This window comes from Manacus candei, unplaced genomic scaffold, assembly GCF_025592945.1.
Source record: "Manacus candei isolate 608988 ecotype Guabito, Panama unplaced genomic scaffold, ASM2559294v1 h1tg000011l, whole genome shotgun sequence".
Taxonomy (NCBI): domain Eukaryota; kingdom Metazoa; phylum Chordata; class Aves; order Passeriformes; family Pipridae; genus Manacus; species Manacus candei.
Genome location: NW_026138059.1, coordinates 20265087 through 20281764, shown reverse-complemented (window position 1 = coordinate 20281764; position 16678 = coordinate 20265087). Strand labels below are relative to the sequence as shown.

The following is a 16678-nucleotide window of genomic DNA, read 5'->3' as shown; positions in this document are numbered from 1 at the left end:
AAAGCCCTTAATATGCTGATATCCTCTACAAATATTAAAGAGCATTTGATAGAATTAACTGGGTCATTGAGTATGAGCTTTGAGAACATGCTCCCTTTCATTAAATGTTGAGTGACTGTGAGCCACAGTACAACACAAACATGTAATAACTTACTTCTTTACATGGTTGAAAAGAATTGGAAACACAATATAAGGCAGACCTAATGCAGTTATTACACTGTACATTATTTTAAATGTAAATGGAGATATTCAACACAACTGTGAAAGGCATGCACCATAAAAATCAACACGAAATCAGGACAGGCCTTAACTGGATCAAGTGGCAGCTCCAACTTCTCTGTTATCTATTTATGATGAGGTCATAGATAACTGTTGAGCTTTGTCTCTTGTTCAGGTGGCAGTGACCAGATGATAGCAAACATACTGTTTTGATTCCTACTGCAGTGAAGCACCTCAGAACAAATCTAACCCAGCTCTGGGGCAAGTATGCTGACCCTGTTGTACATGAACTAACCCCTGGGCTGTGCTCCTTGGTTTTATTTGCTCAGATCTCCACTAGCTAACCTCTCAGGCCAAAAGCATACAAAAACTACCAGTCTATACAACTGCTCTTTTTCCAACTGCTAATACACACAACAATTGATTGTAACATAAGAAACGTAGATGGTAAATAAAAGCCATACTATATATTATTAAGTGACTATCACTGGCTGCAATCTTAAATCAGTCTGGGGAAGATGCTATTATGATGACAAGCCATTGCTGAATGAGTTCAGATTCTGCCCTTAAACCTCATGCCTAGGTGCTTTCCTGACTGGATGTTGAAAACAAATTTCTCCATTCTAAAGAAATAGCATCCAACTTACAAGGAAAAAAAAAAAGCAGAAATTTCGAGACACAATGAAAAAAACAGTAAAAAAAACATACTAAAGGAAGTAGTAGCAGGAAGAACATTTTTAATGGCATTAGAGGACATTTGTGACTATATTACAAACTTAAATAAGCTCTGCAGTTCATCATAGGATCTTGAACAACACAATCAAAAAACCCAAACAAAACAGCTTGGAATAAATAGGGGGATAGGGGATGGGAGGTAGGAAGAGAATAAAAAAAGGGCAGTCGTGGTGCAAGGGCACAGTGGTATTTGTAGGGACTGGATATTTTGAGTGTCCTAGAGTACAAAAAGAGAGCGCAAAAGAGAAGTATATGAAGGATTAAGCTCTCTACCAGACCGGTTCATTTACCAAAAAACTTTTAGCAGCCCCTGTTAAGGCAAGGTCAGTTTGCCATGCAAGTTGTACGGATGTTACTTCCTCAAATGATGGAACTTAAAGAAGTAGAAAAGGAAATTTGCTGTTATTGCTTTGGTTCTGGTTTAGTGCAACTAACAAGACTTGTATATCACAAATTCATATATACAGCTGGAAGTATTTTTCTACTAGTATAAATGCGTCAATAAAATTACTTTTACTGGCAAAGTAGCATCTTAAAAACCAGTAACTACTTTGACCCTTCCAAATTACATGAATGACATTGTAGAGAGTTCAAGGATCAAAACCATTTCCACAAACCACTGACACAGAGAAATAGGGTTCTACTGTCCATTGGTTACACACAATCACCTTAACCATTCTGTTAAAAAAGGATGAAGTGGTCCATTTTAGCTCTTGATTTCAAATACAATCTAATTAATACCCTCTGAGACAAAAGGTTAGGGGGAATAAGTAGAAATATTCCACCTATTCCATAGGTGAACATACTCCTAATTTTGTTGAAGAAAATATATAAAGCCATATTTAGAAGTTTGTATTTTGAGGCATAAATGTCTAAACTTTTAAACAAAATCTACAATGACATTCATGAAGGGGAGAGAGGAGAAGAAATATCATGCAAACAACCAACAATACCTTCAACACTGGTCCCTCAAATATAATGATAAATGGTGCTGTAGATTGGAGTTCACAAAACCATACAGTGTTTCTCTTTGATCCAAGCAGGACCAATGCTACACCTGATGGTTGTCTCATTCTTTTCTTAGTTTCCAGTGATGAAGACAACCTTTGCCACATCATATATTACAGTGTTTCATCATACCTGCTTTCAGAAAAGGTTTCCTAGGGCTTAAGAACTTGTTTTACTGTATTTTAGGTCTTCTGTTCTCATCTTGTCCAGCACAAAACCAAAATGCTTTCTATCCTGAACTTAATTCTGTTCTTCAAACTAAAGACTCCTCTATCATTACATGCAACTGATGCCTAACCTCATGTTAAAATGTAAGCAGGTTCCACATTCAACAGTGGAGAATTAAATCTTTTAGCAAAGAAGTTTTGCTTCCAGTAAAACAAATAGAATAATTACATGGGCTTCATATTTTTAATATAACATTTTCCTCCAAAACTTCGGCTGTATTGGAAACACATCTTCTATGTTAGAAAAAAGGAAAAAATGTATGTCTTAAATCCACTGCCAAAGCCACACAGATTTTATTATTTTCAGTGAAACCATCAAAAAAAAATCTGAATATGAATTTACTAAAAAAGATCTGATGAAGGATCCCAAGTCAAAAGCACCTATTTAGGACTTCTAAATGCTAAGAAAAACTTTCATAGTGATGGGCAAGTTTTCTGGATCAGGTCCACTGATGATTTGGCAGAACCACATTTAGTAGCAATAGAGGCCATTAATAGAGACTAAACACTTTTCATTACGAAGAGTTCATGAAAAATGTTTCAGATTCTGCACAGTGCCATTGGATAGAGGTTGTTGCACATGAATTAAAAAGACATAACAGAACTAGTTAACATCAGTGACAGATGTAGTTTTGAGTATAAGATTCTAACTAGATAGTTTATAATTGCCAGTTACTGCTTCATTGAATATTCAACTTGATGGGTGGCATCTTGAAATAAGCACAAAACATACTGCTCATGTCCATATGTTATTACATTAAATAACTTGTTGTAGATGAATGCAGCTGTATATATCTACATCATATTGATATGATGATACAATTTTTAAAAAAGAAATCTAGAACAATACCCTGTATTTCAATCTGAGTGGTTTTACTTCAGCTGAACTTTTTTGTTGTTTTTTTTAATAACAATGTTCCTATAGTGTCTTGAACTCAGTCTTAAAAAGGAATGAACTACTGTAGATCCATCAGAGATATCTCAGCAGAGCATTAGTCACTCCTCTGCAACAAAGGTACAACTTGAAAAGAGCACAGTTCCAGCCGAGGAGCAGTGGGAAGTGTGGAGAAAGGAAAGGGAAATTTCAAATAAAAAAAGGAGAAACCCTATCTCAAAGAGATAAGCGCATCCTTAGTGCTTTTTTTCACGTCCTCTCCCACAATAAAGAAAATGATGTAACTGTTACAACCATCATACCGTGGGTTGACTGGCAAAACATTATTAACTGCCACATTAGTTAAATATGTATCGTACAGATGAAATTATAATTCCATCCTATTTCCACTCAAAGGGAGCCTATTATAGCCCTTAGTGAACATAAAATCTCACTCTAAAATGGTATAACTCTTAGCTAAAAACACAGGTGATTATGAAAAGTTTCCTTGTGGAATCATTTCACGTGTCAAATACACAAGCGGTATTTGATTAACCTAAAATTTTGAACCAAGCTATTGTAAGAGTAAAAATACAGAAAGCATGCCTGCACAATATATGTGACACAACAATATTTCATATAAATTGCAAACATGTCTTCTTAAGACTTCTGTGAACCTTAATATAATGTCATAGAGTGAAAAAAACCTTGTAATCGCAAAAGCAGAAGCAGCAGATTAGATTAGGAAAGCAATGAAGTTTGGCTGTTTTGTAAAAAATATATCACTAAACAAACTGCAGCTCTGGTTTGAAATATGAGAGTTTTATAATCATTTATAATTTATGCCACTGCTTTATTAGCAGTCTACAGAACAATCAAAAAACAAATATAAAACTTTTTAGCAAATGATGATGAAGATTCACAACCAGGTGATAAGTTTCAAAATACTTAACACTGCAATGCTATTATCAGCATACTGAGGACTTTTGTAAACAATGAACATCAGCTTGAACCAAAACAAGGAAAGTAGCCAGAAGCAGTTATAAACTCCAACACACAATTTACATGACATACATGAATATAGGAGCAAAGATGTATACAAATACCAAAGCAGACAAGAATGTACGAGAATGTAGAGTACTCATATGAAGAAAAACAAAACTGATAAAGATCACCAGCACAGATGACAAGAAATCCATAAGTTTTTATTTTATACCTTTCTCGTTCTGGTGAATGCAAACTAGTATCTGGTCTCAAGCAGTTGGTACTAGCACTCCTAGCCCTGTCAAGGGAGGGCTGCAGTTCACTAGTGCCAGTGCATTGCATCCAATGGTAGAAGAGAAAGAAAAAGAAAACAAAGAAAGGAATACAATGTTAGATATTAACTCATAAAATAATGCTCTCTTTACAGAAAATGTAGGATCACAATGATTTAATTAAGGAAAACATAAAAAAGCTGACTGGATGATAGTGTCAAGATTTGTTTAAAAAACAAAAGCAAACAAAAGACTGCTAGAAATTTTTTGCAAAGATTGTTGAAATGTTTAAAACTGAATAAGACAGAACAGCATCCACTTGTAAGGAAAGTGGAATGAGAAATACCAAACAATAAATTTAAATCCTTATTAACAGCAGTAAATATTAAGCCAACATAAAAGAATGTGATACACTATATGTCATGTGAAATCCCTTTACAGTGAAGCTTATTTATTCTGCAAGTCCATATTAGATACCAAACAAGGGGGGGATTAATCCTCAGTTTCTTACCTAACCGGCAGATCATCTCCAACTTTCGATATTCGTGAATTAAGGCAATCATGAAGGAGTGAAATATCCTGTCTAATCACGGATTTGGTCTTAGCACATGCAGGAAGAGTTGAGCTTTGTAAATTAAAATTATTTAAACAAAATGAAAGTAAATTGGACATGTAACAGAAATTTCATACATAAACAAAAGAATGTAGGAAAGAAAAACATGCAACATAAAATTTTAACAGTGAAGACAACTTTACCTAATACAAAGTAGTTTGGTTTGGATTTTTTGTAATGTAGGTATTAATTTAAACAATTATATGATGTCATTTTAGGATTTGATCCCTTATGTTTCAGTTATAAAAATGTATGAAACATTTTATGTTTGGGGTTTTTTATTATTTAATAAGTCTATTCATTTTTTATAAAAGGAGCTTTGAACTCTATAGGAGTTTAAAGGGGACTCTAAACACTTCTTACCTGTACAGGTTCCAATGAGTACCATTTTCTAGCAAAGGCATCTTGGGTGGTAATGTTTTATAGTGCCTAACAGAACTTCTTGAATGTGGTGGGACAGAAAAGAAAACAGAACAAAAAAAATATGCCAGAAATAAAAAGACAGATAAAGGCAAGCCAAGACTGACCAGAATGTAAAATAAATGCATAATATTCTGTATTATATAATATTCTGTATTTATAGCTGTATGAGTAGATTTCTCAGTATCTGTTTTTCTCAACTACTGTGACAGCTAACCGGGGACAAATTTTTGTATCTACACTTTTCTTAATACAGTGGATGAACTCATGGTAATACTAGTACAGATGAGATGTTTTCTTGAAATGAAGGTAATCTAAATTCCATTCATAGATACTTTAAATTAAAATATACAGGCTATTGTGAAGGATTAAGTTGATATTACATTTGCTCTTTATTTCTCTAAGAGATGCCTTACTTAGACCTACAGACTTTAACCTCTCCAGTATCTAAACATGCAAATCTTGCTAACACAGGGATATACAATATTACAAATTTAACTAGAGATGTATTAGCGTCTGGCTTTTTTAATGTGGAAGTCTTTTGAAAGTTTAATTTCAAAATTTAACAGTAATTAAATGTTATTAATAATAAACTAAAAAAAAACCTTAGGAGATCTACTACATCAGCCAGCACAGCAGCACTGAGGTGTTACATGACAACTGTCTAAGATCATCATAGATTTTAGAACAGGAAATGTTTTACTGTACCATCCAGCTATACCCAATGAACAAGGTGGAAATTTAAAGGTGGACAATGGCTGCTGAATGGGAATTATGACCATTTAATGGTTAGGGGTTAATAAGAAAATTCTAACAACTTTCTACATTCCCTACCAGGACACAGGTGCAGAGCTATTAGGAGAAGAACCAGCAGCCTTGAGGATTTTGCAGCATCAAGAACAGTCTGTCCTAATAGGACATTTTCTTTACTGTTAAGGCTTGAACCTCGACACAGCAGATGAGCATTACAAACCTGGCTGTGTCACAGACAGATGAATCAACTCTCTGCCTGGAAATCCCAGTGTTTGTAAAACCCTGAGGGATTTAATAGCGGAGCTTTGACCCTTCTTGTCTGAGTTTAGTGGCCACCACTGGTGACATCTCTGTCAGAGGTGACTGTAGCGTTGTGAAGGAGGAGCAAAGGAATGGTTGTTCATCAGGTCAATTATGGCATAGGAGCAGATACTACCAATCAAAGTAAGAGTGACTTGAGACATGGAATGTGACAATCAGTGGTCTATAGCAAAGGTACAGACCTTTCCACCATTTCTATTGTTAGTCAATAACTGCAAACAGATGGACAGGATGGACAGTTTGGACTAGTATTATTCCTAGCTGGTTTATTAAACTCATCATGTTATCTTAACTGTGTAGCTTGGACTACCTAATTTCTTTCATTTAATAAGAAACCATTAACATTTCTTTCCTTTTTGATGTTGAAGATATCTTGACTGCTAATCAAGACATTATCAAGCAAGCTGTCTAGAAAACAAGGATAAAGCTTTATAATGTTTCTGATATGAATTAAATGTCAGGTTGCTAGAAATAAGCAAGGATAAAAGATGGCATAGAACAAATTTTTGCTGAAACTGTTTTTAAAAGTATTCAGTCAAAATTTAAAAAAAAAAAAATCAATGTATTGTCTTTTATTGCCTTTATATTCACCTTCAATACATTATTATAAGTACCATTCTGTTTTACAGTATACCATTCCTATGACTTTAAAAGGGTGAATGTTAGGTTTTTTGATCATTAAAAAAACCAGCAACAAATGGAATAAGGAGAAATGCAAGAACAGGCTATACTCTCTGAATTCAGTGTCGCTCGTACTTAACTCTGTTGTAGCCCATGCACAACTTTTAGCTGGTTAACTGACCAGAATTGTTTAGTAGATTTGTAAAACTATTGGAAAGCTATAATGGTTGATCAAAGTGCATCAAAAGTTAATAATAAAATATTAATTAATTGAGAATTTAAGAATTGTGACTGAAAAATTCTAATGGCAATTGTAATCTTTAAGAGGGAAAGGAGAAAGCTCAGGGCTGGGGGCCGGAGGGGGGTGAAGCTATAGAATATCATCAGAAAGGACACAGGAAGGAGGCAGGAAAAACTGCTATTATATGACAATAAGCATATATAAAATAACAGGGAATTAAATACATTTTTAAAAATTAAACCCTAAAATCTTGAGGAAAAAGCCTTTTTAGCTGAAGTATAAGAATGAAAATCTTTCTACTGATAATAAACACTTAAATTTTAATTTAACACCTTCACTGATGAACAGATCTCGCTGAAAAGGTTCATATTTATTATTTTAGCTTTATACTACTGTGCCTTCTAACAGAATCCTACCAGAGCATCTTCAATACTGTTTCAAATTTGGTGACAAAAATTAAAGTAAGCCAAGGCATATTAAAACAAAATAAGCACTACTTTGGAAGGGAAAATCCTACATTAAGTAAATGAATAATGGCACTAGACAATATGGTTTTAAGTTTGATGATTTTAAACATTTGCACTGATGTAAAGCTTTTAGCAACACCCAGATCTTGAACAGACAAATGGATAACTACCTGGTTGAAGGAGTTAACTACTTTAAATTCAACTTGCATTTTTACTGATTCTAAATGGAAAATATTCTATGCAATTTTTAATAAGTGTATCAGACATGGTGAAAAAAATGGTGGGGGAGTAGAATTTGTTTTTTTAGATGAAGATATTTCAGTCCCGTTTAATTTCACAGTTTTGGGAAACGGTGAGACATGGAGCTCTGAGCCTTGGATCAAGACATTAATGAAGACTGAAGATGAGCCCAAACTACAAAGTTTACATCTGGATCCAATTTATAGAAAAATTTTTAGATGCAAAACCAAGTAATACAAGACTCCTCAAAGCTGGGATTCCCAGTAAGGCCCTGTAAATCAATGTTTTTTCCTCTACATGTGAGTAAATCAGACTGAGATTAGGTGTCACAACAAGTAAAGGTTGTTGAATTGTGTGTGGCTGTAATATAAAGACAAAAATGCAAATAAAAGAAAACATAAAAACAACTGAAAATGAATGAAATAACAATGCTGTCATGCATTGGGAGTTCAGGACTTTTGTGACTACACCGAATATCCACCACAAAATATAACTGCAAAAACAAAATTTCTTCAACTGTTTTAATCCTTACTACTGAGGTTCACAAGCACATATACATGTCTCAGTCTGAGTTAAAACGAACAAACAAGATCAATTGACATCTGGATCACAAGGTACTTGGAAGTTTTTTATTTACTGGACTAAATACCACCATGGAAAACAATTTGGGTGCACAAAATATAGACAACTAACCAGACGTGTTCATGATCACCAAATTCCTGTATTTACCTGATGGTATGTAGGCACTCTGCACTTCTTCCTCGTTTTGCTCTGGGCAGCATAAGAAGCTCACTGCACAGACAGGATGGGTGGTGAGTGAAACAGATATAATTATGAAGCATTAGATGACATGGATTATGCCAATGATATGCAAATGAAAACATAAAAAGAAACAAGAAGCAACCACCCAGATAGATAGTCTGATAACATTCAAACTCCAACTGCACTTCTCAAAGAATATGAGCCAAAAAATGCCTGTAATAACTACATTTTCAACAAATTCCTTTTAGTGTGGCACCTACTTTTATGAGATTTCTCTTTAAAATTCAGAATTACTTTTTACGAGCTCTTCATGATGTAATAAATACATAATAAGGTTACAGTTTTTTAATAACCTCCTGTCTCATGAACTAATTCATGAAGAAATACTTTAGGGGAAAAAAAGAAAGACGCTTGTTGTTTGTTTTGTGTTGGGTTTTGTGGCTTTTTAAGCCACAAAATCATACATGAAAAAGCAGGGAGGGTTTGATAATGACTTACTGCAGATGGGTTTATGGGAAGAGTAGCCAGTCACCCTTTTGGGAAAATCAAGCATATGTGTTCACTGGAAATAATGTGTTTGGCCAAACATAAATTCTGACTTATACTCTTGATTTTGTAATGCAATCCCAAAGAAACAAAAAAAAAGCTAATCATCCATGAGACTTTTTGTTTCTCATAGTTTCAAATTGTGGAAAATCAACTGTCTATTCTATTTTTCATTTACTGTAACCAAACACATACTACACCCAGCAAGATGGTAAAATTAATACATACTTATGCCTGTGGTAAATATGACTATGATATGAAATAGCCGTTGAATTAATCTTGTAGATTTATACACTTCAACACAATCAGAAAGACCAAGCTCCAAACCTCCTAATTATCATAAATATGAAATTAAAGGTAAACTTCCCCGAAAAATGCTAATTTAAAAGAAGCAGGGTATCCTATGAAGTACTATGGCAAAAAGAAGAGAGAAAAGATTAAAAAACAGATAAAGCAGTAGTCGTTCAATGTGTTTTATGCTTCATGCCATTATAAAATGTTCCATTGCATTGATGCAGTACAGGTAATATTTGTCTAAAATTCTAAACTGGGCAGCTTGAAATAATGGCTTGTGAGTCATGTGTGAGATTTAATTGCATCTGAAGCCACTAGCCTCATTTTGATGCAACAAAATGAACTAAAGTTAACCTGAATTTTTTAATTTTCTTTTTAAGCAAAATTTCTGTTCATAAGCTTAGAGGACAGATAGAATTTATAAGCAGGTTCCAAATTACAAACAAATATGCCTTTTAGGAAAAAAACTACTTTTTTCTTAAGAGTTGTAAAGTAGATGCGAAGTCTACATTAAATCATATGGTACTTTGTTAAGAAAAAAAGAATATCTATTGTAATTGGCCCACAGCAAACACCAATATAAAATTCATTCAGAAAAGTGATATAAAATAGCAAATCCACCATGAAATCTTCTAATTAAAAAAAGAAAGCAAAAGAATCCATCACAGCAGATTACCAATAATGTGAGAAGATGCTCACAGTTCTCTAATAAATTAAGTTCGTTTGGGAGGCATTTAAAATAAAGATTATTATTCTAAACCAAGTGTTTTCTAATGTGAGGATTTTAGTACTCACATTAATAGATTTTGCTTAAGAATAAAAGAAACATTAAAACAAACAAACAAAAAAAAGTACCATGCTCTTGAAAATTGGACAATGATCCTAAGTTCTGAACAAAGTGTCTAGCTAGATATCCTAATAAAAAGCTTTTCCTAACAGTTTATATCTATACACATATATGTGTGTATATGTGCATACGAGCACATATAGAAAAGTTAAAGTGGACAAATCAGTTTCACTGGAAATTTTTATCACAAGAGATGCATTTGCAAGAGACTGATAATAACTGTTTTTTTACAAATATCTCTATTAACACAGAATATATTAATAGTCAATATTCATTTTGGATCAATAAGAGGTCATTGAGAAAATTATCAAAATTAGCCAACAATTGTAATTTCTGCCATGTAACTCCTGGGTTTAGTAATACTAAACTTTGAAACCAAATTTATGTTAGGTATCTACATGAATGTACTTGTTTAGATGAAGAGTTCAGTAGATGGACAACATATAATAGTTATACTACCCTGGATACTAATATATAATACTTAACTAAGATTTTTTTTAAAATTCTTGGATGTGACAGAGAATCTTCAACTGTCTGGTTTTGATCTTTCCTATGATGCTACTCTCATGTACTGAAAGCCAGCCAAACCTGCAAGAGTTAAACAGCCTCCACAACTGAAGAAATATGGGGAAAAGATGAAAAGGAAAATGGCAAAGAGGAGACCATTGCAGACAAGATTATTATTCAAGGAGAGCAAGTACATGGACCCATCTTTAAATCTTGCAAATAAGCCATGTACATACTTATGCCTGATCTTTAAACTTCTGAAAAAAGTTTTCTAAACACCGAAAAGAACTGAAAACTGTCTCACTTCTCTGAACAAATCCAGCAGCCCATTGCTGCTGTAGCTCTGGTTTGATGGCTCATCCCCAAGAAAGCTTCAGTGTAAGGTCTGCTCCTCTCCAATCATAATTCATGCATATACCACCACTTAAGTCACGGTTTGAGGCTTTACCAAAAGAAAAAATTCTAAACAGTTAACTGTCTATATTTATACTGACAACAGCTACGTTTTAAAGCCTCTTCCTCCCCTAATCTGCTGAATAAGAAATCATTATCATTATCATTAAATCATAAATATCATCAGGAATCTCTTGACTATATGACTACCTAAATAATAAGAGAAAACATTTGTGACAGGTGGACATTACTTGAATTAGTCTGACAAGAAATCTGACTACCATATTTAAAAAGCATTTAAATTCACCTCTGAAAGGAAATTCAGTATAATAATCCAACTTAGTCAATTCTGTGCCTATAAAGTTGAATTTTTAAATGTTCCAAATAACAAATGAATTCCTATACATATGTTACCATACTACAAAAGGAAAGCAGGCAAGATCACATAGAAAACTGAACTAGTTTAGATGCAAAAGCCACCTGTTATTCGATCTCTATGTTACTTGAAAACTGGACAAAGATTTCCAGAGATTTTTATGATTTACTGTTTACACATTTTCACATCACTATGTTCTGTATTGACTTTACTGGATCATTTGGAAAGGTTTTGTCATGAGTTATAAAAAGTAGTTGCTTAGTCCCAAAAAAAAAATCAAACATTGTACTAGGATAATTGATCTTATACGAATGGCAAAATTTGCCATTATAGTCTAGCTAAATGAATTTTTTAAAAGTAAACAAGAACCCTCAACCATTGATAATCTATTGTTTCACAGATACTGAGCTGAAATACCTTTTTAAACTTTTTTTCAGCTATAAACTAAACAGAAATTCTCATTTCCTCCATTTTATCAGAATATTATTCCTAGATACCAGAAAATAGTGCCTACTATGAGAGAACAAGTATTCTCTGAGGAGTGTAGCCACTCAATGTTTTCCAGGGAGAGATCTTTATGTCTCACACGTTTTAGACTGGAAATTTTTGCAAATTACACCCAGCACTGCAACTATCCTTGCTATGCTTGGATACTGCACAAAGTTCACCAGAATGTTACATAAAATGTTGTGAGACTGCATATGTAGATGTCCAAAATCTATAAGCATATGGATGCAAATCAGAGCACATGCAGCTCCCAACTAGTAAGAATGCATGCCTGGTATTTTGCTGGCTACCAAAACTGGTAAAGTCTGATATATTACAAGAATAGCTAGGGCATACATGTGGATTTATGGCTTTCTAGCAAAAATCTCTAGGCTTCATTCATGAAAAAGCAGCAGAATACTAGGACAAAACCCCAAGGATCATTATTCTAGATAGGTGCTATTATTATCAACCCAGTGCGCAACTTTACAAAAAAAAGGTATAGATAGTTTAACCACAGCACTAGATCTATCAGTTAGGATGAATTCTCTCCCATCCCTATTGCTATCAGTCATGTTTCTAATGAAAACCTGACAATTAGGAAAACCAACAAAGACATTTGTAAAATTTTTTCCACGTTCAGGTTGACAGTGTACCTTTCTTGATCCGACAAATACTGACTATCCATCTCTCTAGATCTGTAATCAACTGGAGTTCTGGAGGCATCATGGTGTCTAGTTGGAGAACGTGATCTTCTCATTTGATGAATTTCATCTAAACTCCTGAAAGGCAGAAATATGTATGATCATCTTTTTTTTGCATGAATAACACAGCTTAATGGATTGCAGTACAGGTTGATAGAAGTTCAAATAGTGCACTATTTAATTCAGATACAAAGTAAGCTTTAAAATAGTGAAAAATTGCCGAACAAGACAAAATTTAATAATGACAGATCATACAAGCTTCCAACCATCTAGTATTTTATTAACTTGTGATGCCTACCTCTGTAATGGCACATTTGGTAAACGTGAACGGGGCCTGCCCTGATCGTCGCCACGGTGAGGAGACACAGAACGTGAACGATGATGTGTTGTTCTTTGCTGCTCTGGCACAGTTAGCGTTGTGGATTTACTTTCTCTAGTACTAGATCTATAACCTACTGGCAAGAGGATAACAAAAGGAAATTAGGCAATAAAGGTCTGGGTTTGGAAAGAATTCAGATAGTCTTCCAGGAGCACATTATCTAAATGCTTACACAACTTTCAAGTCATCATTCAGCTATTGTTCGTCCCGATGTATCATGCAGGATAAACTACTAGCATTACCTTTAAATGTCTACATGTACAGAGACTGAAAAACTGAGATATTTTTATTATGTACTGGAAGATGTGGAGGAGGGAATTGAAATTGTTTTCTGACTTGGGGAAGACTACCCTAGGTACCTTGTAGTTCAAAAGTGTCATACAATTTATATATATAGCTAGTTTATATATAGCAAATATTTGAAAGGAATCTAAACGATATAGGTTGGCCTCATCCAAAAAATGGAAAAAGCACACTTGCATATGACAGCACAGACTCATACAGGACTACCCATATATTATATATATATATATATATATATACACATATATCTCACCTTTCTGCCTCTTATTTCAGTTAAATATAAAGCCACCTGTCTAAAAAAACTACTAGCATTTAGAGTATAGTGTACAGAATATTGGGTGTTGCATACTTTGCAAATACTTTTTCCAAATATTATGAATAAGCGGCAAAATTTCTCGTAGTTCATTTTTACATAGGATTGTCCTGATATCAACTGTGGTGGGTTAATTTCTTCTCAGTAGCTGTTCCAGTGCTGTGTTTTGCATTTGGAATGAGAATGGTGTTGGTAACACACTGATGTTTTGGTTTTTTCTTAAGTTGTGTTTTTCCTAAGTCAAGGACTCATTTTCTTGTCTCATACTCTGCCAGTGAGGAAGTACTCAAAAGAAACTGGGAGGTAGCATAGCTGGAACAGCTGACCTGAACTGACCAAAGGGATATTTCACACCATAGAATGTCATGGCCAGTATATGAACTGAGGAGAGTTACCTGGAAAGGGAGCCGGGTTTGGGAAGTGGGGTCTGGCACTGGTCAGTGAGTAGTGAGCAAATGCATTTCACATCACTTGTTTCTCCCTTTTTATTATCATTATTATTATAATTTACCATTATTACTGTATTTTACTTTATTTTCAATTATTAAACTGTTCTTATCTCAGCATAAAAGTTTTAGTTTGATTCTCCTCCCCATTCCAACGGAGTAGGGGGGAAGAGAGGAGGGGTTGAACAAGTGTCTTTGTAGTGTTTAATTTCCAGGTGGGCTTAAACCACAAGAAGAATTTTTAAAAAAAATCAGCAGAAGGTTAGTACATTTTAAATAATTTATATTTCTGTGCCTTTTTCCATGTAGCATGCCTTGCTGTACACTATGAATTCCATCCTAAAACAGACCACGAACCTCAATCAGACAACAGCTTTTAAAAGGTAACTCTTATCTTTCCAAAAGAGCCTAAGGAGATCTGCTCAGACTTCCCTTGCTCACTTTAAGACATTTAAATTAGATTACAAGAATCCCTTGACAGAAAATCCCTTAATGATAGAAAAATTCATCCCTTAAGTCATCCCTTAATCACTTCAGAAATTCTTGCTTAGATTCCAAAATAATCATTTTGCTCCTTCTCTGAATTTGTTTAGCACTAAAGTTCCTGTAATGTGTCATTTTGCTCAGCTAAAAAAACAGCTTATATGAGAAATCATCCTTTCATGCAGGAAAAGACTATGAATTCATCACTCAACTGACAACTGGATAAATTAAATAAGTTGTAATTTTTATGGATCTTGTTCAAGAGTTTAAAGTTTGAGGGGTTTATAATTTTTCATATAATTTGTATAATTCTTGTAGTTCTTCTCTGATATTCTATCAAAATATTAAAGCCCTCTTTTAAAAGTGTGGCCCATATACAGAGTCTGTATTAGACTTGATCATGTATTCAATGACATTTAATTGCTGTTTACCTGCAAGTCTGAACCTTGATCATAAACATCAAGGAGGTAGTCACACTTTTTTCCTCAAATGTGTAACAGTTTACCAATGTATTCTAATGGCCTGTAAAAGCATGGAAGTATCTACCGAGGTTTATCAACCTTTTAACACAGAAGGACGCCAATGTTTCACGGCTTTTGATGCATTTCAGAGTTCTCTAATGAAATTATAAAGAAACATGAGGATCTCCCTGATTTCAGGACAAGGTTTGGGTGCAAATATTGAAACAAAATAGTGACTCTATCAGGACTTCAACGGAGATTCCCTCATCTCATGTACTAAGATTGCTACAAAAAATGTCAGGGTTTTCTGTCAGAGGAAAAATGACTATACGCGACAAAAGCTGGATGTGTTGCCTTTCCCAGGATGACTAAATGTGTGTTGTATGTGCTAAAAGATATTTCATTTTCAAAAAAACCTAATGTTAGAGAAAATCCTGTCATCTCTATCAGAAGGAAAAGTAGTTTACATTTGTTCAACACGAAAATCAAAGAAATCCAAAATTTCTTTCCAAGCTTTAGGAGATTGTACTGAAATACATATAATTTAAATATAAAAAAAAATACATACAGATTTCAATTTAACATATAGAGTATTTTTAGAGTATTTCTAGTCTTCCTAAAAAATTACACCTAGGATTATCCTGTGCACTTAAAAATCTGGTATAGCAAGATGATTTTATGCTATACACTCTTCATAGCCAAGCTATCTAGGGAACAATACCCTAAACTTATGCAGTGTGTGTACACAAAGCTTACAGAACAGACAGAGCAACAGTGATTCATACTTATCCTAAGTATTAGCTCAAGCATTGCCAGGTTGGTCAAATCACATCCATACTTTCACAGTGACCATGACAGTGACAGCAACAGTAACATCTCCTCATATAAAAGCTCTGTGCTCTTCAGGGTGAGCAGAGAAAAATTTTGCATGGACCAGCATGACAGCAGCAATCAAGCTTATGGTAGTTTATGCAGAAGAAGTTTCTCAATTGCTCATGGGAAACTGTCAGGTGTGATAGAAAATGAATACATGATGGATGATGAAAATGGTTCTAGCATATGTTTGATACCAGAATTATTTTAATTTTCTTACAGATTATACAGACAACAACAAGGTATTGTGTTAATATCACCCTGCTGCTACAGGAGGCAGGTAAATATAATCCAACTGTTTATACAGGTAATATATGATAGAAAAATAAACTATTCTGAAGAGTTATCCATAATATAAGCAAGACACCTTACTAGAAATACTCCTTGGGATACTGCCAACTGGATATCAGATTTTTTTCATTTTAATTAAGAAAGCTACTAAAGTTTTGGTTAAACAGATGGGCTTCGAAACAGGTTTGGGTTTTATTAAATCTTTTATCGATCCTTCTG

The 16678-nt window shown here is 34.1% G+C and overlaps 1 protein-coding gene across 50 annotated transcripts in view; it reads right to left on the bottom strand.

The window, feature by feature from the left end:
* Positions 1-16678, bottom strand: part of RIMS1 (regulating synaptic membrane exocytosis 1) — a 322306-nt gene that overhangs the window by 98986 nt on the left and 206642 nt on the right. For 20 of the 50 annotated variants that reach the window (XM_051777693.1, XM_051777692.1, XM_051777643.1 and 17 more), the window contains 6 exons: positions 13209-13365; positions 12863-12988; positions 8725-8787; positions 5296-5373; positions 4831-4944; positions 4280-4369 (listed from right to left, as the gene is read on the bottom strand). In XM_051777693.1, coding sequence (XP_051633653.1) covers positions 4280-4369; positions 4831-4944; positions 5296-5373; positions 8725-8787; positions 12863-12988; positions 13209-13365 — 628 coding nt within the window. The remainder of the gene's footprint in view (positions 1-4279; positions 4370-4830; positions 4945-5295; positions 5374-8724; positions 8788-12862; positions 12989-13208; positions 13366-16678) is intronic. The other 30 variants (XM_051777683.1, XM_051777694.1, XM_051777652.1 and 27 more) reach the window with 7 other exon arrangements.